At 41.7% G+C, this 27227-nt stretch overlaps 2 protein-coding genes across 2 annotated transcripts in view; both read right to left on the bottom strand.

Annotated features, from left to right (window-relative positions):
* The window catches only part of sympk (symplekin), a 581858-nt gene that overhangs the window by 479654 nt on the left and 74977 nt on the right, over nt 1-27227 (bottom strand). The window lies entirely within an intron of this gene.
* rsph4a (radial spoke head component 4A) lies at nt 79-26549 on the bottom strand. The gene is made up of 6 exons (XM_051934137.1): nt 26148-26549; nt 15262-15493; nt 14331-15083; nt 8534-8681; nt 5823-5940; nt 79-373 (listed from the first exon to the last, which is right to left on the bottom strand). Exons 1-6 carry the CDS (start codon nt 26249-26251, stop codon nt 145-147), a joined length of 1584 nt encoding a protein of 527 aa, XP_051790097.1. The 5' UTR covers nt 26252-26549; the 3' UTR covers nt 79-144.

Genomic DNA, 27227 nt, shown 5'->3' with positions numbered 1-27227 from the left:
GACGCACTCTCCTGTAATTCTCCTTTATTTATAAAAGAAAATAAAAAATAAAAAAAATGACTGCAGGCCCATCCTGGATTGACTTTTATGGCATTTAATGGGACGAGCGAGTGCCCCGAGGACCCGGACGTTGTGTTGACCCAGTTAGTCGTCATCTTCGGCCTCTTCCTCCATGTCTTCCATTTCTTCTTCTTCAGCCTTCTGCTCCTCCAGGGCAGCTTTCATCGCCTGCTCCTCCTCCACAGAGGGGTCTTCGGCCTCCGTGATTTCTGGTCCACTCGTGTACTCCATCTGGACCTGAGGCGGCAGCTGGGGTGCGAAGTTGTCCATTATGTACTTGAGACCCCAGCCAAGGTAAATATTCTCAAATTTCCTGTCGACAAAATAGAAAAGGAAGGGCAGGTTTAGGGGCAAGAAGGGCAAACTCAGCCACGTGTGGCACCAAATGGGTGGTCCTCTCTTTCCTGTGCCTCCTAGTGTTCACCACAAAAGATGCTATATAAAGTAAAGGTAGACTACTGAACTGAATGACACCCCCACCCAACACACACTTATGGTGGGCTACCACAGCCATCAGTGACCCTCACTTGGCCTGATTCAGTGAATGTGAACCCCGCAACTCTTCTCACCATCTAGTAATACATACTGGCAGCACTGGTGTTCATTTAATAAGGCGCTTTTCGCATTGCTTTATAAAAGGCACTATATGACATAATTAATTCATTTGCCCAGCCTGATCATTTATTCACATACCAACACTTCTCCCAGCTGACATGATGTGCAAATCTTTGGGATGTGGGAAGAAAACCCAGTGATGTAGTGAGCAGGCTGAGCACTTGAACCCAGGACTCTGGAACCAGAGCTGCTCAACTAGCACTCTGCCCATGAGACCGCAGCACTAACCACTGGGCCACCAGGCTGCCCTCTGTACCACACTGCACAGGCCAAGTCAGTTTCTCGAGTTTATCTTCTGCCTTTATGGTCACCTTTAAATCATCTCTCTAGTATATAAAAAAATCTTGGGACGAGACGAGACCTGTTCAGAGAGAGACGAGACGGGACGTTTTCAGAAAGACACTTTCATGTCCCGCGAGACAAGACTTTGTGCCAAGAGATTTAACCATGCCTGGGGGCCGGAAGTAAAAGACAAAGAGTAGATGGCAAAGTAGAACGTCGTAAAGAAGTCACAAGTGTTGGTGCGGTACACATGCAGAGCAGGTTAGAGATAATGGAAGTACGAAAATTCGAAAGTCTCACAAAAAGGATAGGAAAGATCACATTACTGCAAACAAATGGAAATTATTACTCGGGAAATAACGGAACAACGAAAAGACATCAAATATATGGACATAAGTTTGTTCGGCTTAAAACTTTCACATCCCAACCCACTGCTGTTACAGCCCAGCTCTATCTCACTAGAAAACCTTCTTCTTCCTTTCCACCCTCCTCACTTATTGATTGCATAGCAGAAATCAAATCCTGGTTTTCTTCAAATTTTCTTAAATTAAATAACAAGTGACAAAACTGAGGTTCTCCTCATTGGTACAAAATTAACATTATCCCAAACTGATCATTTTTCATTTGTTATTAATAATTCCTTCTTCTCCCTGTCCCTACAGGTTAAGAGTCTGGGTGTCATCCTTGACAGTACTTTATCTGTTCAGTCCCACATCAGTAACATCTCCCAGTCTTCATATTTCCACCTTAATAACATTAATGGTATTCGCCTCTCCCTCCCTGACGCCCCACACCACTGCTATCCTCGTTCATAGCCGTGTCACTTCTCATCTGGATTATTGTAATTCCCTTTTCTTTGGTCTTTCTCACAAATCTCTTTATAAGCTTCAACTGGTCCAGAATTCAGCTGCCCGCCCTCATCATTACTAGAACCCCCCTCATTCACCATTTCACTCCAGTTTTGCAGCAGCTTCATTGGCTTCCAGTTCAGTTCCTAATTCAATACAAAATTCTCCTACTAACTTTTAAGGCTCTCCACAACCTCGCCACTCCATATCTGTCTGACCTCCTCCATGTTGCCATTCCCTCCAGTACCCTTAGATCCTCTTCCTCCAACCACTTGACCGTCCCCTTCGTCCGTCTTACCACCATGGCATTCAGTCGCTCTGCTCCCCAGCTCTGGAACTCACTGCCATCTGAGCTTAGAAATATTGAATCATTTTCACTTTTCAAATCTAAACGTAAAACTCATTTGTTTAAGACTGCTTCCTCTCTTTAATTACAATTGCTCTGTCTGATTTTAATTTTTGTATTTTAGTGTTGTTAATAATCTGTGTTTTTTCTATTGTTCGGTGTCCTTGAGTGTTTAGAAAGGCGCCTATGAATAAATAAAATGTATTATTATTATTATTATTATTATTATATGACAGAAGTATATAGATATTGTTCAGATTTAATCTTTAAGTCGGAGACTTGTAGATTGTCTAATTCGTGTTGCCATCAGGGAATAGTAGTGTTTCGTCCCAATGAAGAGACACATCCGCGAGAATTAAAAGATTTGTTGTTTAGTGAAAGTGAAATCCACATACGCTGTCACACTTGGGTCACAGAGTTGCACAGATACACCGCAGATTTTAGAGACAGACGTTATTCAAACACTACAACCAAACACAAGTCTCTTTCAGGAGTGAATCGAGCTCCGTGTGTAGTCGGAAGGGACAGTTCCATCGTTCAATTAAAAGAATAGAAAATCTTCCTCTTCATAGGGGCGCACCAAGGGAGCGGCACCCCCAACAGGAGCAGAGAATGCCTGGGGGAGAAGAGCGACAAGGCAGTGAGACAAAAGGACAGCTGCTGTACATACTTTTAATGTTCAAAGCACCGCACGAGATGCAGATCACACGGCAGCAGCATTTCGAGCAAAGAGGAGGTAAAAACAAACTATTTGTTTTCCATTGTATCACCATTAAAAAAGGGATTTTGGAGGAGCGACCGTGTATCCTTGGGGTGCGTTCAGCCCTCCTCTTCACAATGCGAGTGGCACAGACGTGAAGTAAGGTTGGGGGGCTTGGGGAGCGAAGTGAGCAGGGGGTGAAACCCCCTAGTTAACAACAAAATTACGAGCGCCACTCCAACTGGGTACACAAGCAGACGGCACTACTTCTGTAAAAATCAGACCAATAATTGCAACAAGAAGAACAAAACATATGTAAAACAGTAATATTATATGTAAAACTATACTTAAAAAGCAATGAGATTAAATAACAATGAAAGCAGTAGTAATACAATAAATAATCCCATTGCACTGGGCAGTAGCAGCACGAGAGCATGCGTCTCTTTCCCAGCACTGACTAAAAATGATTTAAACCGCCCTAATGTGCCTGTTTGTTGTTCAGTGTATTTACGGCCATTGGGTAAAAACTGTTTCTGAACCTGTCAGTCCGTACTTTCAAAGGGCAGCCTTTCCAACAGGTGGTGACCAGGCAGGGTGTGAAGGTGACGTCTGTGGCTCTGGTGAGACAGCGGGAGAGGGTCATGTCTAACAGGTAGGACAGCCTGCAAGTTTTCAACACTTTCAACACTTCCAGCATCATCACACTGAGCACCGGAGCACCGCAGAGCTGTGTGCTTAGTCCACTGCTCTTCACCCTGCTGACTCACGACTGCACAGCCACGCACAACACCAACCACATCAAGTTTTGCTGATGATATGACGGTGCTGGGACTGATAAGCAGGGATGATGAAACAGCATACAGAGATGAGGTGGAATGGCTGTTCGTATGGTGTGAAGACAACAATCTATCTCTAAATGTTGACAAGACTAAAGAGATAATTGTGGACTTCAGAAAATCACATCCTACCCACATCCCACTCAGCATCAAAGGTTTAGATGTGGAGACTATTATAAGTACCAAGTTCCTCGGTGTGCACATAACTGAGGAACTTACATGAACGCATAACACCTCATCACTAATCATGAAGCCCGGCAGAGTCTACACTTCCTGAGGCGGCTGAAGCGAGCAAGTCTTCCCCCTTCCATCCTCACCATGTTCTACAGAGGCACCATTAAGAGAGTTCTGACCAGCTGCATCACTGTCTGGTGTCCCCCTGGGACCTTCCACACGGCCTCAACCACCTTGAAAAACAGAACTTTTATACGAAGACGAGTGTGCAGGTGGAGAAGAACTGAAAATCTCATACTGACCTATAAGGATTTTGACACTCTTGTTATCCTTCTGCTGTGAAACATTCTGACCTGTCATTGTTTACACGTCTTAATCAACTATCATCATACACTGATCACTTCTGTATTATCTATATCTATTACAGTAATCCCTCACTCTATCGCGGATTTTATATGTAAGCATATTTAAATATATATCGCGGATTTTTTGCTGGTTCGCGGATTTCTGCGGACAATGGGTCTTTTAACTTCTGGTACATGCTTTCTCACTTGGTTTGCCCAATTGATTTCATACAAGGGACGCTATTGGCAGATGGCTGAGAAGCTACCCAATCAGAGCATGTACTACGTATTAAATAAAACTCCTCAAATATATTGTGAGCACAGGGGCTGTTCACACCCCTAGAAGATACGGCCGCTCCTCAAAAAACACTGAAAGATTACCTTCACATTGTTCTCTTCCTTGCTGGGCTTAAATGTGGCTGTTTTGTCAAGCGATATGCTTCCTGCACGGTGCTTCGCATACTTAAAAGCTCGAACGGCACGTATTGATTTTTGATTGTTTGTTTTTCTCTGTCTCTCACTCTCTCTGACATTCTCTGCTCCTGACGGAGGGGGTGTGAGCAGGGGGGCTGTTCGCACCACTAGACAATACGGACGCTACTCTAAAAAAATGCTGAAAGGCTACCTTTATATTACTCCCTTCCTAGCAGCTGCGTTGTCCGGCGGTGCTTCGCATACTTAAAAGCCAAACAGCCCTATTGATTTCTGATTGTTTGCTTTTTTCTCTCTATCTCTTTGACATTCTCTGCTCCTGACGCGCACTCCTTTGAGGAGGAAGATATGTTTGAATTCTTTTAATTGTGAGACGGAACTGTCATCTCTGTCTTGTTATGGAGCACAGTTTAAACTTTGAAAAAGAGACAAATGTTTGTTTGCAGTGTTTGAATAACGTTCCTGTCTCTCTACAACCTCCTGTGTTTCTGTACAAATCTGTGACCCAAGCATGACAATATAAAAATAACCATATAAACATATGGTTTCTACTTCGCGGATTTTCACCTTTCGCGGGGGGGTCTGGAACGCAACCCCCGCGATGGAGGAGGGATTACTGTATATTACATATTCATTGACTATATTTATGTATCTAGATTACATAATACCATACATTGCATCAGTCTTGTCTTTGCACAATGTCTTGTCTTTTTTGTGTTTTAATTTTAAATTTTAATTCTATTTTTAATTTAATTTTTTATTTGCACTTCATGTTGTTACACTGTGGACCCTGAGCTTCACAATTTCATCTATCTGTATACTTGTATATGGTTGAGATGACAATAAACTTCACTTTGACTTTGAAGTTTCTCTGTTGCATTTGTGACTCTCTGGAGAGCCGTCTTCTCTGTTTCTGGGCACCCAGCGTGCCATACCAGATGTAGAACTCCTAATGATGAGTTTGTGCTTCAGCTCACATTCACGTTTACTCACAGAGGACTTTTAGGACAACTCACTTTTAAGATATTCAAAGGCACCACACACGTCAAGATTCTGACCTGGCAAACCCAAAGATGAAACCCTCACTCTGTGCTGTTGGATTAAGGACGAGTGACCCTGATAGCCAACCAGAATGAAGTCTGTCGCGTGTGATCCCAGACAAACCCATGAGACACAGAAACCCACCTTCCTGTGGCAAACGCATAGGCGCCAGGCCAAAGGTTCGAGCGAAGCACTGCGATGCTGTACTGAGGAATGAGGCTGGACGAGACCTTCCCTGTCCATGGAGGCAAGGTGTCAATTTCTTCCCAAAAAGAAAAAGAAAAATGCAGAAGTTAATAAAATAAAAACCATTTAAGCGTTACAGCTTCAATTTCAGTATAGTGCCCCCTGTCTGCAGTGTAACAAATTTTATAAACTTACAGTAAGTAAGAAAAGAATGTAAGAAGAAAAGAGGTGGAGTGGTATAAACAGGAATATCTGTCGATGGTCTTACAATGAACACTCTTCATGTCAAGTGTGTCACCACCAAAAGGGCTACAGAATGTATAATATAATACACAGTACATAAGTTATTACTATCATGCTGTCCATGATTGTTGTCACTACAAAAGTTGCTATACAATATGTAATATAATATTTATATAATATCAGCTGATCATGCAAAGTTTGATTCCTGTCACCACAGTAAGTGATTGATAGATACATAGATAGATAACTGAAAGGCCCTGTAAAATAGATTGGAGAAAGGTGAAAAGCATTAAATGATAGATAGATAGATAGATAGATAGATAGATAGATAGATAGATAGATAGATAGATAGATAGATAGATAGATAGATAGATAGATAGATAGATAGATAGATAGATAGATAGATAGATAGATAGATAGATAGATAGATAAGGCACTATATAATAGATACATAGATAAGTGAAAGGACCTGTATAATAGATAAATGGGTGAAAGGCGTAATATAATAAATAAGTGAAAAGCACTAAATGATAAATTGATAGGAAAGGCATTATATAATAAATAGGTGAAAAGCACTAAATGATAGATAGGAAAGGCATTAATAATAATAATACATTTTATTTATATAGCACCTTTCCCATGCTCAAGGCACTAATAAACAGGTGAAAGGCATTATATAATAGATGGGTAAAAGGTGAAAAGCACTAAATGATAGACAGGAAAGGCATTATATCATAGATACTGTAGATAGAGTAAGATGTTATATAAAAGATAGGCGAAAGGCCCTGTATATAGGAAATACAGGAGAAAGGCACTATATAATTGATGGATGAAAGGTGAACGGCCCTAAATGATAGATAGGAAAGGCACTATATAATAGACAGATAGGTGAAAGGCAATATATAATAAATGGGTGAAAAGCAGTGATAGATAGATAGATAGATAGATAGATAGATAGATAGATAGATAGATAGATAGATAGATAGATAGATAGATAGATAGATAGATAGATAGATAGATAGATAGATAGATAGATAAGATGCTATATAAAAGGTAGGTGGAAGGCCCTGTATAATATATAGACAGGTGAAAGGCACTATATAATTGATGAGTGAAAGGTGAAAAGCACTAAATGATAGATAGGAAAGACACTATAAAATTGTTAGAGACCTAATTAAATGACAACAGCTCCCTAATCTTACTGTGAGAAACTTAATCCCCTTGCCACTAATCAGATTCTTTCTTTCCTTCTTTCTTGACCTCGAATATACTATGAAATTAACTGCCATAAAAGGCACCATATTAAAGTAAGCCTCGCCTCCAGTTGTTACTTTCCAGCACATCTGGCCGGTTTGTTGCGTTCGCACTGAGCTGTCACTACTGCAGTAGCTAGGTGTCTGCTGCCACCTTGTGGCTGACAGTCTAAAGCCTCACTTTGATTTGAGGCTGCACAGAATTCGTAAAAAGAGGCAGCAGAACGTTCCTGAGACTATTCTGCTCAGCACACCTGGGGTATTCAAAGGCTTGTGGAGTTGGGGAAGTCAGTGCTCAAAAACTAAATGGATTTAATGAAGTGTGCAACACAATAGTTTGGGCCTCAGACTCCTCAAGTCACAGAGGCGCAGTAGGCAGGGACACAAGTTCAGTTCATGACTGGAGCACAATTGTGTGGTACAGAGTTGTAGCAGTGATGGTTTTTGACTTGCACCGCTCAGTCCAACCTCACGGCCATAAAGACCTGAGCTCAATTTGTAAAAAGAGCACAAGTACACAAGATAGTGGTGCAGGAGTTTAGACTGCTACCTCTGGGGACTCGGGTACCGACTGTGTCCTGACACTGACTGAATGGAGTTTGCATGTTCTCCTTGTAGCTGTAGGAGTTTGTCTCCAAGCACTTCATTTTATCCCTACATCAGGAAGAAGCGGTGAGACGACTCTATATGAGGAAGTGTGCCCTGTGATAGACTGACAGGGTGTCCCATACTGTATATGACTTGGCCCTGCTTTACCATAAGTGTTGCCAAGTTAGGCTCCAGCATTGACATTTGTGAGTCTGGAAAATGAATGAAAGAGTGAGGCCAGAAGACGCCCTCCTGACTTCCAGGTTTTCTTTTTCCTTTGAATGAAATTTCAGGATGTGAAGATTTTAGTGGTCTGAGACCCTCAGGTTTATTGTTATGTTGCAGGTCTCTGGTCCCAGAACATCACAGATTTAACAAATCAAAAATCTTATAAAGAATCTGCTAGTCACCAACCCGCCGGGCAGACCATCTCTTAGCCTTTCTGGTGTAAACCTTCAGGACAAGTGAAAGGGCAGCTTGTTCAGTGGTCTATCAGACCCCCTCAGGTCTGGACGAACACCACCACCATTAACACCCACAAGCGGCACAGCAGAGCTGACACCCTTTGAGCTTGACTCTCCTCACCTGCATCTTCTGACAGAGGGGTGAGCAGTGGGGGGCCCACCTCAGGCTCAGGCTCATCAGGCTCCTCCTCCTTCTCCTCCTCTTCCTCCTCCTCCTCTTCTTCTCCTTCGCCTTTTTTCTGTGACACATTGACCCAGACGCAACGGCCCTGGACAGAGGAGCACATTAGCAAATCTGAGACTGGAACACTGAATGATTGAAATGAAAGACACTGCGTGATAGACAGGCAGTATAACAGAGACATAATTTGGTATGAAAGGCAATATACTGTATAATAGGTAGATAGAAAAGGCAACATTTAACAGATGGACACATAGATATGAAAGGCACTATATAATAGATAAATGAGGATGAGTGGAAAGAACTTTATGATTGATAAATAGGTAGATAGGAAAGACACTACAATAGACAGGTAAAATAAATAGATGTACTGATATATAAGGCACAATATGATAGATTGATAGAAAAAGCGTTATATAATAGATAGGAAAGGCACTATATAATAGATCACGGGTATCAAACTCCAGTCCTGGAGGGCCGCAGTGGTTGCAGATTTTCATTCTAACCATCTTCTTCATTAGTGACCAGTTTTTACTGCTAATTAATTTCTTTTGACTTAAGTTTTAATTATCTTGACTCAGGCCTCTTAGTTTCTTTTTTCTTAATTAGCAGCCAAACAATAATGAAACACAAAACAAGCCGCCACATGAGCAGCTCACCTGTGCCCATCACACAATATCTGAAAATAAAGAAAGGTGAAGGTCTCAGTAAGGCTGATCTGCTCAGGTCACCAAAAACATTTTGACGGAGTTCTTAGAAAAAACATAAAAATCAACACTTTTGGAAATGTCTGCTGTGGCAGAATGAGAGCAACAAGAAGCCATGGCATTAAAGAACGGGTTTAATTAACTGCAAGAATTGTCTTCTCATTAAGAGATTGGTTGGAGTGAAATTGGCCGGAGTTTGACGTTCCAATTTAGCTGGTCATCTGTTGGCTCGTTTCACGTCTCATTTCTTTTTGGTTGTCATGTAATGAAGAAAGGAATCAATTCAGAGGACTGACTCCTGAAAAGCAGGGCTATTAAAATGAAGGGAAAAGGAGTTAATTAGCAGTGAAAACTGGACACTGATTAGGAAAAGGGTTAGAATGAAAACCTCCAGCCACCTCGGCCCACCAAGCCTGGAGTTCGACACTCCTGTAATAGATAGATAGGCGTGAAAAGCACAGCGTTATATAATAGAAAAGGCACTATATAATAGATCACGGTCCTGAAGGGCCACAATGGCTGCAGGTTTTTGCTCCAACCCAGTTGCTTAATAAGAAGCACTTTTTGCTCAAGTAACACTTCTGCTTCACTTTAGTTGCCTCACCCGTTAAGATTTTGAACCCTTATTGCTTATTTTAGCTCCTAATTAGCAATAACATGCAAATGACAAAGGAGACCAGCATTTCTCCATTTAGCTTGTTACCATTTACACCTGTGAGTCTTTATCATGCACTAGTGGGATTAATTAAATACTTGTAAGGAAAGTGAGGAGAAAAAAAGTGAAGGACTGAGAGTCACTCCTCCATTTTAGCCTTCAGATCATTTCGATGATATCCTTAGAAAGGGGAAGAAAATCTAGGATATGAGAATGACCTGACATGGCAGAGTTAAACCTCTAACAAGCCATGAAATTAAATTATTGTTAAGAATTGCTTTCTAATTAAGTAAGCGGGTTAGAATAAAAACCTGTAGCCACTGCGGCCCTCCAGGACTGTGATTGAGGACCCCTGTAATAGATGGATAGGCGTGAAAAGCAGTCTATCAGGGGTCTCCAACTCCGGTCTTGGAGGGCTGCAGTGGCTGCTTGTTTTCATTCTAACCCTTTTCTTAATTAGTGACCTGTTTTTGCTTCTAATTAACTTCTAACCCTAACCCTAACCCTGAATATTGTTTCTGTTCTCTGTACATGAACTGTGTCTGACAACAGCATTCACACAAATGAGAAATGATTGAACCGTCTGCGTGGTTGTAAATGTTTCAGATGTGATCAGGACTTTTCCAAATCTCTTTGCATAAGCTCTTGTCTCGTGGGGTTTGAAATTTTCTCTCACAGGATTTCACTTTCACCAAACAACAAATCTTTTAATTCTCACAGATAGGCCTCTTCATTGGGTAGAAACACTACTTTTCCCTGATGGCAACATGAATTAGACGATCTACAAGTGTCCGACTTAAAATTTAAATGCGAACAATATATTTGATCTCTTTTCACTGTTCCATTATTTTACTGAGTAATAATTTCCATTTGTTTGTGCTAATGCAATCTTTACTATCACTTTTTTGAGACTTTCGAATTTTTGTACTTTCATTATCTCTAACCTGCTCTGCATGTGTATTGTGCCAACATTTTTAAATTTTTTACAACATTCTGCTTTGTCATCTACTCTTTGTCTTTTATTTCTGGTCCTGGGCCTGGTGAAATTTCTTGGCACAAAGTCTCATCTCGCAGAACGTGAAAGTGTCTCTCTGAGAAAGTCACATCTTGTCTCTCTTCCCAAGATTTTTTTTATTATGACAGAGAGATGTTTTCCGTAGTGTCTGTGTCATTCAGCCTTGACCACTCCCCTCCACACCGCTCGCCTAATCGTTACTCTTACTGCGCACATTCTCTCTCCGTCCCACCCCGTCACTCTCTCAGTGCTGCTGACTCGCCCTTCAGCGCAGTTGGTTACAACTCAAGAACATCAAATTTTAGATCTCCATCGAAAAAGAGCAGCAAGAGCCGATAGTTAATGTCAAAAAAAGAAGAGTGAACAAAAAAGAGTTGCATATAATAAAAATCAAGAGCTAAGAGAATCGGCCAATAAACGAGACAGAGAAAAATATCCCAAACAATATGTGAACAGAAATGCAAAAAAGCAACGTTTAGAGAATGTGAGTTAGAGGATAAAGTAATTCATAATATTGTTTTTGACGAAGCGTTAATGTAATTGAATTATTTATTTACTTTTACTTTTTACTATGTTTTATTAGTCATTGGTATTTAAAACAGACAGCTGTAGTGAAATACTCAAGTAACTGAATTTCTGTCCATAATAACGAAGGACCAAACCGTCTTCCTCCCGCACCCCACATACTCTTCTATATACCATCTCTATAAATACAATCGCTTTCTCTAACAGAGGGGCACCCTGATGCCCTTCGAGTGGCCCAGACGTGACATAGCGGGCACCCAGCACACGTCCCTGAGGGCTGGTGAACAAAGAGAGTAGGGGGCGGAGCCCCATAGTTAAATAAATAGTCATCAAAAATCATTTTCCATGACTCATTTATTTATTTATACTCTCATTTCATGCCCATATTCTTTATTTATTGCCCCATTTCACAGTAATGTATTTTATTTGCTTATTTATTTATTGATTAATTTTGTCCAAAATATTCCTTTGTAGATTATACTGAACTAGCTAACATAACTGAAATACCCGACATTGCCCGGGAGGAAAATAAAGTGTTTTTTTAATTGTTTCAGAAAATATAATTTAAAAAAAAACAACTTTAAAAATAAAAATAAATTAACAAACAATGAAGACTCACTAATGTGCTTTTCATGTGGTCTTGTATGTCTGTTATCATCCAGTTGACGCTCGGAACCGGCCAACTCTATTTAATTTGAAAAGCAACAGGCGGGCAGTGGAGCTCAAACATAAAGAATGCTGGCAGTCACCTCCAGTTCGCCCTCTGGTGGTCGTTCCGAGTGTCAACTGGATGATAACATTTATACAAGATTGCACGATCACCCCCCACCCTACACAGAAGGGGGGTGGGTTAAGGTTGATTTCACCCTACACTATATTTAGTCGACCGATGAGAAACATGTGTACCTAATTTCATGAAAATCACTCCAGCCGTTCGAACGTGATGCTGGAACATACATACATACACACACACACATTGACTTTTATATATATAGTCATATGAAAAAGTTTGTGAACCCCTCTCAGCCTGCATAATAATTGACTCTCCTTTCAACAAAAAAAGATAACAGTGGTCTGTCTTTCATTTCCTAGGAACATCTGAGTACTGCGGTGTTTTCCGAACAAAGATTTTTAGTGACGCAGTTTTAGTTGTACGAAATTAAATCAAATGTAAAAAACTGGCTGTGCACAAATGTGGGTCCCCTTGTCATTTTGCTGATTTGAATGCCTGTCACTGCTCAATGTTGATTACTTACAACACCAAATTGGTTGGATGAGCTCATTAAGCCTTGAACTTCATAGACAGGTGTGTCCAATCATGAGATATAAAGGTATTAAGGTGGTCAATTACAAGTTGTGCTTCCTTCCCTTTGACTCTCCACTGAAGAGTGACAGCATGGGATCATCAAAGAAACTCTCCAAAGATCTGAAAACAAAGATTGTTGAGTCTCCTGGTTTAGGGGAAGGCTACACAAAGCTATCTCAGAGGTTTAAACTGTCAGTTTCAACTGTAAGGAATGGAATCTGGAAATGGAAGGCCACAGGCACAGTTGCTGTTAAACCCAGCAGGTCTGGCAGGCCAAGAAAAATACAGGAGCGGCATATGAGCAGGATTGTGAGAATGGTTACAGACAACCACAGATCACCTCCAAAGACCTGCAAGAACATCTTACTGCAGATGGTGTATCTGTACATCGTTCTACAATTCAGCGCAATTTCCACAAAGAACATCTGTATGGCAGGGTGATGAGAAAGAAGCCCTTTCTGCACTCACGACACAAACAGAGTCGCTTGTTGTATGCCAATGCTCACTTAGACAAGCCAGATTCAATTTGGATATATTTTCTGTTAATCCAATAAACTTAATGTCAACTGCTGAAATACGACTGTTTCCATAAGGCATGTCAGATATTAAAAGGAAGTTGCTACTTTGAAGGCTCAGCCAATCATAAACAAAAATCCAAGGAATTAAGAGGGGTCCCCAAACTTTTTCATATGACTGTATAGATAATGAAGGACCAAGCCGTCTTCCTCCTGCATTCCCACTCTTATACTCTTCTTATATAACATCTCTATAAATACAATCGCTTTCTGTAATGGAGGGGCACCCTGATGCCCTTCAAGCGGCCCAGCCGCGACATAGTGGGCGCCCAGCGCACCCCCCTGAGGGTTGGCAAGCAAAGTGAGTAGGGGCGGAGCCCCATAGTTAAACAAATAAATAACCATCAAAAATATTTCCATATTCCATGGCCCATTTATTTATTTATACTCTCGTTTCATGCTCTTATTCTTTATTTATTGCCCCATTTCAGAGTAATGAACTTTATTTGCTTATTTATTTATTGATTCATTTTGTCCAAAATATTCCTTTGTAGATTATACTGAATAATCAGTGAATGTCAGCATGTTACTGGCAGGTTTTAATCGAACTATAAAGTGGAATGTCCCTTTCATGGTGTTTTCCAGGCTAAGGCTCTTTGATAGAAAACAACACCCCATGTCATTTTGGGACACTCCATGGGACATGCCTGTCACCCTGTGTGTGGCCCTGAAGTAAGTATAATCTTTAAGAGATCCTTAGGACCCCCTCATGACAAGGTCACACTCATTGCTGTGAGGCGTGGTTACAGCCAGGGCCTCAAATCTTCACGGGTATCTCTAGTGTTATACACACATAAAAAGTGTGGCTAGGGGGCTCAGATGTGATGGACAGGCCTGTGGGTTTATGGAGTACAAAGACGTTCTTAACGTGTATTACTCAGGTGTGTGTTTAAAGTAAAGAGGGTACCCATGGATGGCAGCGGATTACCCACTGAACAGATATCTCATAAGTACCTGAGGAAGGATGTGCTGCACATGGTGGACCCAGCTAGCCAGCGACTCTGCCATCTCCGGAACGGGGATCCCTTCAAACTCCGGGTTTTCCTCATACGTGTCCCTGCCCACCTCTTCCTCCTCCTCACCTTCCTCTGCTCCAAACTGGTAGAAGCCCAGTGGGCTGACCTGGGTACCAGCTGAAATGCGGGCAATCTGGGCCCTCAGATAATTAGATTCATCGCCCAGGAATGGGGGGAAGCTGACAATGGGAGTGTCCAGCTGGCCAGTGAAAAATTTGCGAATTTTTCGGGCTGCCACAATCTGTGCTGGGGTCACAGCGGGCAGCTTGACCCAAGGTTTTCCAGGATCGCTGCACACAAAGTATGTGAACTTGTTAGCCCCACTGCGGTTTTCTTCTTTGGGAACGACGGGCGGTGGTCTGTAAGTAGACTTGGGAAATGGGTCCATATCTTCTTGTTCTTCCTTCTGCTCTTCGTCGTCTCTGTTCTCCTCTTTCTCGGCACCTTCATTCTCTTCCTCCAGACCTTCATCTTCTTCCTCCTCACCTTCCCGGTACTCTGCCTCCGCTACAATGTAGTTACCCTTGATGCCGAGAATCTTGCCCCAGAAACGGCATTTCTGCAGAGGGTGTGTGTCCACCAGCTGTTTCAAGGCCAGGAAGATCTGACATGTCTCATCCCGACTCAGACCGACACCTGCCTGCTCAAAGTAGAAGGCCAGCTCCATGACATTGGGCAGCGGAGTTTCAATCTGTGGAAGGAATGGACAACAGGGTGACATTAAGCTCAATCACACAGCACCACCTTGTGGTAGTGAGCGTACAGTACATTTGTTATTAACCACTTTTAATTTCGATCTAACGTACGACAAACCACTAATATTTGAACGGAATGCATTTCAAATAAAGGACAGCAGGAGGCCCTCTTACTGTTTCATCCTCAGGCTCTGCTTCCGAGCCATCGCCACCTTTGGAGTACAATGTCTTGTGAACCTCTGCTGCCTCGAAAGCGGCAAGATGCTCGGGCTCGTCTTGAAGGGCGTCCAGCTTTTTCGCAAAACGTGACACCTTCACGTCCTTACTGATGTCCTCAAACACATCCACCACGTTCTCCGGACGCTCATCTAAGATTTTGGTTAGGACACGAGTCAGGTGGTCGTATCTGTTGGAGGCATAAAACACAACGACAAGAAGATGAGTCGTTTTAAGGGTCATCAGGGAATGGGAGAGAAAGCATGAGGGGGCCGGGGCAGCTAAGAAATGGACTTGAAGAAATCTCACATAGAATGTGCAGGTGGGGATGGAAGGCCGGGTGGCAGTCAGTGCTGAAAAAGGCACTTTATAAAGTAAATGGGAGGCCCGCTGAAAGTCAATATATAAAATAAAGTATGATGGCTTTGGAGGTATGCAGTATGTTGCATGAAGGAAGGTCCATGGTGATCTTCACTTAGGAGGTCTACATACAAAATAAAGTCTCATAGTTTTGTGATCGTCCCCACCATAAGACACTATACAGGAGTGATGAACTCCGGTCCTGAAGGGCTGCAGTGGCTACAGGTTTTCATTCTAACCATCTTCTTAATTAGTGACCAGTTTTTGCTGCTAATTAACTTCATTTGCTTTAGTTTTAATTAAGTCGACTCAGGCCTCTTAGTTGTTTCTTTTTCCTTAATTAGCAGCCAACCAATAATGAGACGCAAAACAAGCCGCCACAATACCAGCTCACCTGTGCCCATCACACAATATCTGAAAATAAAGAAGGGTGAAGGTCTCAGTAAGACTGACCTCTCAGCTCACTGACGGCGTTCTTAGAAAAAACAGAAAAATCAACAGTTTTGTAAATGTCTGCTGTGGCAAAATGAGAGCAGCAACAAGCCACAGAGTTAAAGAATGGGTTTAATTAACTCATTAAGAGATTGGTTGGAGTTTGATGTTCCAGTTTAGCTGGTCATCTGTCGGGGCTCGTTTCACGTCTCATTTCTGTTTAGCTGTCATTTAATGAAGAAACAAATCAATTCAGAGGACTGAATCCTGAAAAACAGGGCTATTAAAATGAAGGGAAAAGGAGTTAATTAGCAGTGAAAACTGGGCACTGATTAGGAAAAGGGTTAGAATGAAAACCTGTAGCCACTGTAGCCCACCAGGACTGGAGTTCGACACCCCTGTACTAGATGGATAGGTGTGAAAAGCACAGCATTATATAATAGATAGGAAAGGCACTATATAATAGATGGATAGGCGTGAAAAGCACAGCGTTATATAATAGATAGGAAAGGCACTATATAACAGATGGATAGGTGTGAAAAGCACAGGATTATATAATAGATAGGAAAGGCACTATATAATAGATGGATAGGCGTGAAAAGCACAGCGTTATATAATAGATAGGAAAGGCACTATATAACAGATGGATAGGCGTGAAAAGCACAGCGTTATATAATAGATAGGAAAGGCACTATATAACAGATGGATAGGCGTGAAAAGCACAGGATTATATAATAGATAGGAAAGGCACTATATAATAGATGGATAGGTGTGAAAAGCACAGCGTTATATAATAGATAGGAAAGGCACTATATAACAGATGGATAGGTGTGAAAAGCACAGGATTATATAATAGATAGGAAAGGCACTATATAATAGATGGATAGGTGTGAAAAGCACAGGATTATATAATAGATAGGAAAGGCACTATATAATAGATGGATAGGCGTGAAAAGCACAGGATTATATAATAGATAGGAAAGGCACTATATAATAGATGGATAGGCGTGAAAAGCACAGCGTTATATAATAGATAGGAAAGGCATTATATAATAGATGGATAGGCGTGAAAAGCACAGCGTTATATAATAGATAGGAAAGGCATTATATAATAGATGGATAGGCGTGAAAAGCACAGGATTATATAATAGATAGGAAAGGCACTATATAACAGATGGATAGGCGTGAAAAGCACAGGATTATATAATAGATAGGAAAGGCACTATATAATAGATGGATAGGCGTGAAAAGCACAGCGTTATATAATAGATAGGAAAGGCACTATATAATAGATGGATAGGTGTGAAAAGCACAGGATTATATAATAGATAGGAAAGGCACTATATAATAGATGGATAGGCGTGAAAAGCACAGCGTTATATAATAGATAGGAAAGGCACTATATAATAGATGGATAGGCGTGAAAAGCACAGCGTTATATAATAGATAGGAAAGGCATTATATAATAGATGGATAGGTGTGAAAAGCACAGGATTATATAATAGATAGGAAAGGCACTATATAACAGATGGATAGGCGTGAAAAGCACAGGATTATATAATAGATAGGAAAGGCACTATATAATAGATGGATAGGCGTGAAAAGCACAGCGTTATATAATAGATAGGAAAGGCACTATATAACAGATGGATAGGTATGAAAAGCACAGGATTATATAATAGATAGGAAAGGCACTATAGAATAGATGGATAGGTATGAAAAGCACAGGATTATATAATAGATAGGAAAGGCACTATAGAATAGATGGATAGGTATGAAAAGCACAGGATTATATAATAGATAGGAAAGGCACTATAGAATAGATGGATAGGTGTGAAAAGCACAGGATTATATAATAGATAGGAAAGGCACTATATAATAGATGGATAGGCGTGAAAAGCACAGGATTATATAATAGATAGGAAAGGCACTATATAATAGATGGATAGGCGTGAAAAGCACAGCGTTATATAATAGATAGGAAAGGCATTATATAATAGATGGATAGGCGTGAAAAGCACAGCGTTATATAATAGATAGGAAAGGCATTATATAATAGATGGATAGGCGTGAAAAGCACAGGATTATATAATAGATAGGAAAGGCACTATATAACAGATGGATAGGCGTGAAAAGCACAGGATTATATAATAGATAGGAAAGGCACTATATAATAGATGGATAGGCGTGAAAAGCACAGCGTTATATAATAGATAGGAAAGGCACTATATAATAGATGGATAGGTGTGAAAAGCACAGGATTATATAATAGATAGGAAAGGCACTATATAATAGATGGATAGGCGTGAAAAGCACAGCGTTATATAATAGATAGGAAAGGCACTATATAATAGATGGATAGGCGTGAAAAGCACAGCGTTATATAATAGATAGGAAAGGCATTATATAATAGATGGATAGGTGTGAAAAGCACAGGATTATATAATAGATAGGAAAGGCACTATATAACAGATGGATAGGCGTGAAAAGCACAGGATTATATAATAGATAGGAAAGGCACTATATAATAGATGGATAGGCGTGAAAAGCACAGCGTTATATAATAGATAGGAAAGGCACTATATAACAGATGGATAGGTATGAAAAGCACAGGATTATATAATAGATAGGAAAGGCACTATAGAATAGATGGATAGGTATGAAAAGCACAGGATTATATAATAGATAGGAAAGGCACTATAGAATAGATGGATAGGTGTGAAAAGCACAGGATTATATAATAGATAGGAAAGGCACTATATAATAGATGGATAGGCGTGAAAAGCACAGGATTATATAATAGATAGGAAAGGCACTATATAATAGATGGATAGGCGTGAAAAGCACAGCGTTATATAATAGATAGGAAAGGCATTATATAATAGATGGATAGGTGTGAAAAGCACAGGATTATATAATAGATAGGAAAGGCACTATATAACAGATGGATAGGCGTGAAAAGCACAGGATTATATAATAGATAGGAAAGGCACTATATAATAGATGGATAGGCGTGAAAAGCACAGCGTTATATAATAGATAGGAAAGGCATTATATAATAGATGGATAGGCGTGAAAAGCACAGCATTATATAATAGATAGGAAAGGCACTATATAATAGATGGATAAGCGTGAAAAGCACAGGATTATATGATAAGAAAGGCACTATATAATAGATGGATAGGTGTGAAAAGCACAGCGTTATATAATAGATAGGAAAGGCACTATATAACAGATGGATAGGTGTGAAAAGCACAGGATTATATGATAAGAAAGGCACTATATAATAGATGGATAGGCGTGAAAAGCACAGCGTTATATAATAGATAGGAAAGGCACTATATAACAGATGGATAGGTGTGAAAAGCACAGGATTATATAATAGATAGGATAGGCATTATATAATAGATGGATAGGCATGAAAAGCACAGCATTATATGATAAGAAAGGCACTATATAATAGATGGATAGGCGTGAAAAGCACAGAGTTATGTAATAGATAGGATAGGAATCCTTGAAAACAGGGCTATTAAAATGAAGGGACAAGAAGTTAATTAGCAGTGAAAACTGGCCACTGATTAGGAAGAGGGTTAGAATGAAAACCTGCAGCCACTGCCGCCCACCAGGCCAAGTTTGACACCCCTACTATATCAAATAAAGACGCATAGCTTACTGAAAGGTGCTATATATACAGTATATATACATGTTCTCAGTGTTGAGTCAGTGTGCACTGCAAAAGTGACACAAATGGCTATAAATATATTTGCTATAAATGGCTCTGTCATTAAGATGACAAAATCATTTGAGTTTCTAGGCACTGCGCTGTCAGAAAACCTTAAGTGGGACAATAACATCACATGCACTACTAAGAAAGCCCATCAGAGTTGCATCAACAGAGGAAATTCAATCTCCTTCAAGTAATGTTGGTCCAATTCTACACCGCCATCATGGCGTCCATTCTGAGCTCATCTCTAACGGTCTGCTTTGGTGCTGCCCCTGTTCAGGCTCAGGTCAATCTGAAGCACATCATCAGAACCTGTGAAAGGATCTAGGGCTGAAACTTACCACACACTCATGTCCTATATGAGTCCAGGGTGAGGGAGAGGGCCGCAAAGATCATTGGTGATCCGACTCCCCCGGGGCATCATCTCTTCCAAAGACTTCCAGCTGGCAAACGTCTTCATGCAGTAAAAACTAAAACAACGTGTCACCTGAACACGTGCAGTGATTCGGACTAATCAGGTCTGAGCTTCTTCTCACTATCTCTGTATACCTGCACCCTGGACTACCTGGACTTTGTTATGTTTTTTTATGACTTTGTTATGACTTTTCACATGTGATGAAGACCATGGAGAGGCTGCTGCTTCACCACCTGAGGCCACAGGTTCAACACGCCCTTGACCCTCTGCAGTTTGCATATCAGGAGAAGGTGGGAGCGGAGGATGCCATCATCTATATGCTACACCGATCCCTCTCCCACTTGGACAGAGGCAGTGGTGCTGTAAGAATTATGTTTCTAGACTTCTCAAGCGCCTTCAACACAATCCAACCTCTGCTCCTTAGGGACAAGCTGACAGAGATGGGAGTAGACTCATACCTCGTGGACTATCTTAAAGACAGACCTCAGTATGTGCGTCTGGGGAACTGCACGTCTGACATTGTGGTCAGCAACACAGGAGCGCCACAAGGGACTGTACTTTCTCCAATCCTGTTCAGCCTATATATATCGGACTTCCAATACAACTCAGAGTCCTGCCACATGCAAAAGTTCGCTGATGACACTGCTATCATGGGCTGCATCAGGAGTGGGCTGGAGGAGGAGTATAGGGACCTAATCAATGACTTTGTTAAATGGTGCGACTAAAACCACCTACACCTGAACACCAGCAAAACCAAGGAGCTGGTGGTGGATTTTAGGAGGCCCAGACCCCACATGGACCCCGTGGTCATCAGAGGTGACTGTGAGCAGATGGTGCAGACCTATAAATATCTGGGAGTGCAGCTGGATGATAAATTAGACTGGACTGCCAATACTGATGCGCTGTGCAAGAAAGGACAGAGCCGACTATACTTCCTTAGAAGGCTGGTGTCCTTCAACATCTGCAATGTGGCGAGCGCCCTCTTCTACGCGGTGGTGTGCTTGGGAGGCAGCATTAAGAAGAAGGACACCTCACACCTGGACAAACTGGTGAGGAAGGCAGGCTCTATTGTAGGCATGGAGCTGGACAGTTTAACATCTGTGGCAGAGCGATGGGCGCTAAGCAGGATCCTATCAATTATGGAAAATCCATGCATCCACTAAACAGGATCATCTCCAGACAGAGGAGCAGCTTCAGTGACAGACTGCTGTCACCGTCCTGCTCCACTGACAGGATCTCCTCAGAGATCGTTCCTCCCCCAAACTATGCGACTCTTCAATTCCACCCGGGGAGGTAAATGTTAACATTATATAAAGTTATTGTCTGTTTTTACCTGTATTGTTATCACTCTTTAATTTAATATTGTTTATTGTATCAGTATGCTGCTGCTGGAGTATGTGAATTTCCCCTTGGGATTAATAAAGTATCTATCTATCTATCTATCTATCTATCTATCTATCTATCTATCTATCTATCTATCTATCTATCTATCTATCTATCTATCTATCTATCTATCTATCTATCTATCTATCTATCTATCTATCTATCTATCTATCTATCTATCTATCTATCTATCTATCTATCTATCTATCTATCTTATTCATCTCTTTATGTCCTCACAGGTGGCGCAGTGGTAGTGCTGCTGCTTTGCAGTAAGGAGACTGTGGTAGATTGTGGGTTCGCTTCCCGGTTCCTCCCTGTGTGGATAGCGCTTTGAGTACTGAGAAAAGCGCTATATAAATGTAATGAATTATTATTATTTTTTATTGCTCCTGTAAGCTGCATCATATTTTGTAATTTTTTATATGATATCTTCTTATATTTACCTATTGTATTCTGTGTTGACCTTGTATGTTGCACCAGTACTGGTCAGGTCAGGTTGGAGGGCATGCACTGGTACAGCGTGTTGCCGCACCCACCAAGCAACAAAACAGCTCGGGATCCTGGTTGGGAACCCCCCCCCCAGGCAGACACACAGTCTAGTCCCACCCTCTAGAAATTACTGTCTATCTGCCAGGTGTTGCGTGGGTGTCCCCTTGGCCTGGTCCAGCCACTTGGGTCCCCAATGATGAGGATCCTTTGAGCCGGATCACCCTCGGGCAGCTGTGGGCAAAGTCATTCCTGGAGGACCACAGTGGCTGCAGGTTTTTGTTCCAACCCAATTGCTTAATAAGAAGCACTTATTGCTCTAGAAACACTTCTGCTTCATTTTAGTTGTCTCCCTCATTAAGATTTTGAACCCTTATTGCTTATTTTAGTCTTAAAGACCTGCATTCTCAGTTTTTAATTGCTCCTTATTAGCAATAAGATGCAAATGACAAAAGAAAGCAGCAGTTATCCATTTTGCTTGTTACCCTTTACACCTGTGTGTATTTATCATGCACTATTTGGTTTAATTAAATACTTGGAAGGAAAGAGAAGAGAAAAACGTGAAGGACTGAGAATTACCCATCCGTGTTACACTTCAAAGTATTTGGATGATATCCTTAGTACTTGGGTGTTGTACCGTGTTAGCCATTATGAACGTAGAGAAAAGTCAAGCAAAATGACCCCTTTTATTGGCTAACTAAAAAGATTACAATATGCAAGCTTTCGAGGCAACTCAGGCCTCCTGAGTTGCCTCGAAAGTTTGCATATTTTAGACGATATCCTTAGAATGGAAAAAAATCTAGGATATGAGAATGACTTGACATAGCAGAGTTAAAGCTCTGACAAGCCATGAAATGTAATTATTGGCAAGGATTGTTTTCTAATTAAGCAACTGGGTTGGAACAAAAACCCGCGGCCACTGCGGCCCTCCAGGAATGACTTTGCCCACCCCTGCCCTCGGGGAATCGCGCCACATGGCCGTAGTGCCATAACTGACGCACCCTCACAATGCAGGTCATGTGCCTCATTTGGGACTCCATGAGCAACACAAAGTCAACCCTACGGTACACAAGGACTTTCCGGAGAGACACAGTACCAAAGGAGTCCAGTCTTCATCTCAGGTCGCTGGATAGCGTCCATGTCTCGCAAACAGTGAGCACCAGGACTCTAAAGACTTGGACCTTCGACCTTTAACAGAGATATCAGGAGCGCCACACACCCCTTTCCAGCGACCTCATGACCCCCCATGCTCTCCCAATCCGTCTACTGACTTCATAGGAAGAGTCACCAGAGTCACACGAATGTCACTGCTGAGGTAAGTAAACCTCTCGACGAGGTCAACACTCTCTGCAGACAGACACACTGCTGATGGCCGTGCCCAAGAGGTCACTAAAGGCCTGGCTCTTTCGTTTTTATCAGGACACTCACAAGCTCAGACACTCAGACCCCTCACTCAGTCTCTCAAGAAGCCCGATCAGAACCTCCATTGACTCTGCAAAGATCACAGCATCGTCAGCAAAATCAAGATCTGTGAATCTCTCTTCGCCAAAAGAAGCCCCACAGCCGCTGGACCCCAAGACCCTACCCAACACCCTGTCCATACAAACATTAAACCAAATTCCTAGTACACAATTCTGATAAAATAACAATTCTTATGATAGTTCACTAGAGATTCACAACTTTGACGTGATGATCATTGCCAAAGGTGCTTTGGAAATAAAATTCAATAGCTTTGAAACAATGCTAACTGTAAGGCACTAGATAAAGGTTTACAGTAATGTCTATCGCAAAGTCTTGCATAAAGGAAACTTTCATAATTTTGTCATAGTGCTCAATTAAAAAAGTGGTATATAAAATAATCCATCCATCCATTTTCCAACCCGCTGAATCCAAACACAGGGTCACGGGGGTCTGCTGGAGCCAATCCCAGCCAACACAGGGCACAAGGCAAGAACCAATCCCGGGCAGGGTGCCAACCCACCGCAGGACACACACAAACACACCAAGCACACACTAGGGCCAATTTAGAATCGCCAATCCACCTAACCTGCATGTCTTTGGACTGTGGCAGGAAACCCACGCAGACACGGGGAGAACATGCAAACTCCACGCAGGGAGGACCCAGGAAGCGAACCACAGGTCCCCAGGTCTCCCAACTGCGAGGCAGCAGCGCTACCCACTGCGCCACCGTGCCGCCCGAATCAATAAATAAATAAGCAAATAAAGTTCATTACTGTGAAATGGGGCAATAAATAAAGAATATGAGCATGAAAGTATAAATAAATAAATGAGTCATGGAAAATGATTTTTGATGACTATTTATTTAACTATGGGGCTCCGTCCCCTACTCTCTTTGCTTGCCAGCCCTCAGGGACGTGTGCTGGGTGCCCGCTATGTCACGTCTGGGCCACTCGAAGGTCATCGGGGTGCCCCTCTGTTAGAGAAAGCGATTGTATTTATAGAGATGGTATATAGAAGAATACAGGGTGCGGGAGGAAGACGGTTTGGTCCTTTGTTATTATGGACAGAAAATCAATTACTTGAGTATTTCACTACAACTGTCTGTTTTAAATACCAATGACTAATAAAACATAGTAAAAAGTAAAAGTAATAAAAAGTAAATAAATAATTAAATTACCAAGCACACACTAGGGCCAATTTAGAATCACCAATCCACCTAACCTGCATGTCTTTGGACTGTGGGAGGAAACCCACGCAGACACGGGGAGAACATGCAAACTCCACACAGGGAGGACCTGGGAAGCGAACCCAGGTCCCCAGGTCTCCCAACTGCGAGGCAGCAGCATTACCCACTGCGCCACCGTGCCGCCCATATAAAATAATGAATTTATTAATTTATTAAATTGTAAATTATTAGTTATTACATCTCTTCACTTGTGGCAATCAACTTTTGTTACCTGTCCAACGACACTTGCTGAACAAACAGGCCCAAGCCTAATGATACTCGATTATGTTTACCTCCTTTGTAAGTCGCTTTGGATAAAAGCATCTGCCAAGTAAATAAATGTAAATGAAGGTTCCAGAAATCTATTGATCTATTGAGATCCATAACAAGTTTCATAATACTTGACATTAAAGACTTCTTCCTGGTCCACATATTGGGGACTTTTTCAAAGCCCAAAGAACCCATTTCATAGCCAAGGACCCCCTCCCAGAATGAACTGGTTATGTTTCTACCAGGCACGACAACATTCAGTCAGGCGCCAATAAAGAACAGTGAATATCAGGGTTATCATTGAAGGGAATCCAGCACAATGTGTGAACCTGGTAAGATAACCTGGATCTGATGGTAGACACACGGACTTATTATGGGATAACGTGCTGGGAGGACTGTGACAGGACTTTAAAAAAAAATGGTGGGCAACAATTCTTTCTCTTTTGGTCAGAAAGACCTTGACTTGTGCCCTCGTCTACTGAGATGCAACACGCCATGTAATGCTGGCAAGGCATCTTACACCATTTGGGATACGACTGGTTGCATTTCTTTTGTTATTGCGATTGGCGCACAGGCAGGTGAAGTGACTTGCTCAGGGTCACACAGTGGTGATTGTAGGGATTTGAACGCACAGCCCTTTGGGAGTGAAGTCTTCAGCTTTGATCACTACACCTCACCATTTTCTGAAAGTGTTAACGATGCTATTTAAAGCGGGGATTGATGAATATTTATCTGAGGTTTATTTACTGACCTCCTCGCACGACTCAACAATTACATGCATTTATTTAGATGGCGCTTTGATTAAAAAAAAAAAAAACTTAACAAGGTGAACGTTTATATGTGACACACTTGTTCCCCGATTTCTGCTGAAACGACCTGCGAGTCCTCTGGTGTCACATCCAGAGTCAGTCATGTGGACTTAATTGGCAGGCAGTAATAATAACAATAATACATTTTATTTATATAGCGCCTTTCCCATGCTCATTTCAATAGTCTACACCATTCAAGGTCGTGTATACAAATTCCAATTATTGATTGATATGAGTCCCTCGCCCCCTACACCCCCCGAACTCGCCGGCTTTACTCACAGATTCGTGTAGGACTTGGTGCTGTTCTGTAGCAGGAACGCTTTGGCGTTGATCGCCGACAGTTCCCTCTCGTTGTTTAACACTTCCTGCGTTTCCTCCGTCATTTTCTCGTCTTCTTCGATGCTGTCCCTGCAGATTCAAGCGGCGAATTTCAAGTAAAATTAAGACAAACTGTTCAGCCTGCGCCCCGTAACAACACCAGGCATAGTAAACAGCCGCGGTCCTGTGTGCGCCTGGGGACGTGCCGCTCGCTTTCTTTATTTTAAGAAGCCAAAGCTCTGAAGTCAGTAAAGTGTTGGTCGGACTGATTTTATTTTAAAAATTATTTAGTCCAACGCAAACCCGCCAAAAGCAAACCAACTCACCCTTAGCCAAGCGGGCAGGCAGGCAGGCGTGTATCGAGTGTTGCTTAGCGACCTCTGTGGACACGCGCTCTTCGTTGCTAGGGGAAGCGAAAGCGTCGTTGCTACACGAGAAACGTCGATGTGTGCGCGCGCACACGTGACTCGCCGTTTTCTCTACACAACAAACAATAGCGCGGAGCGCATTTCAGTCCGGAGAAGTGCGATCGGTGATGTGACAGACCCGCGCCTGGTCCTTATTCGTAGGCAGTTTGCAGATTTCCACCGACGTGAGGAAAGATGTACAGCTTACGTTAATTGGAGATTCTATATTAAAAAAAACGCAATTCTTAATGAAGTTGTCGGGCTCTTCTGCAGACCTTTCTAAATTTGGTAGCACTTTGGGCACTGCAAAAATGCATTCATTAATTTGCAATTAACAAAGGCTTTCTTTGGTCGTAATTTTGGTTATAAAGAATCAGTAAAGGGGTCATTTATTTCTATGCAGCGTGGCATTTGATGTGCTGGTACAATTAATTACGAATATCAAGGTCTTATAATGAAGTATGCGGTGTCAAGAGACATTATGGCTCACTTATGCCACTTCAGACTCAGGCTTTGTAAGTGTATTATCACCTCACTAAAGTGTTACACTACTCCTTATATTGACCACCAGCATCCTCGCTGATTACTTGAATTATAAAGTTGAGATTTTTGAATATCTAGATGTCTGAAAAAT

The sequence above is a fragment of the Erpetoichthys calabaricus genome, chromosome 1, assembly GCF_900747795.2.
Source record: "Erpetoichthys calabaricus chromosome 1, fErpCal1.3, whole genome shotgun sequence".
NCBI lineage: Eukaryota > Metazoa > Chordata > Cladistia > Polypteriformes > Polypteridae > Erpetoichthys > Erpetoichthys calabaricus.
The sequence above is the reverse complement of the archived record's forward strand: the minus strand, read 5'-3'. Positions and strand labels throughout refer to the sequence as shown.

Coding starts and splice junctions, on each gene's coding strand:
- rsph4a (XM_051934137.1), bottom strand. CDS start 26,251: ATGACGGAGGAAACGCAGGAAGTGTTAAACAACGAGAGGGAACTGTCG. Junction 15,494..26,147: donor ACCAAGTCCTACACGAATCT/GTGAGTAAAGCC, acceptor TGCCTCCAACAG/ATACGACCACCTGACTCGTG. Junction 15,084..15,261: donor CAGAGCCTGAGGATGAAACA/GTAAGAGGGCCT, acceptor TTCCTTCCACAG/ATTGAAACTCCGCTGCCCAA.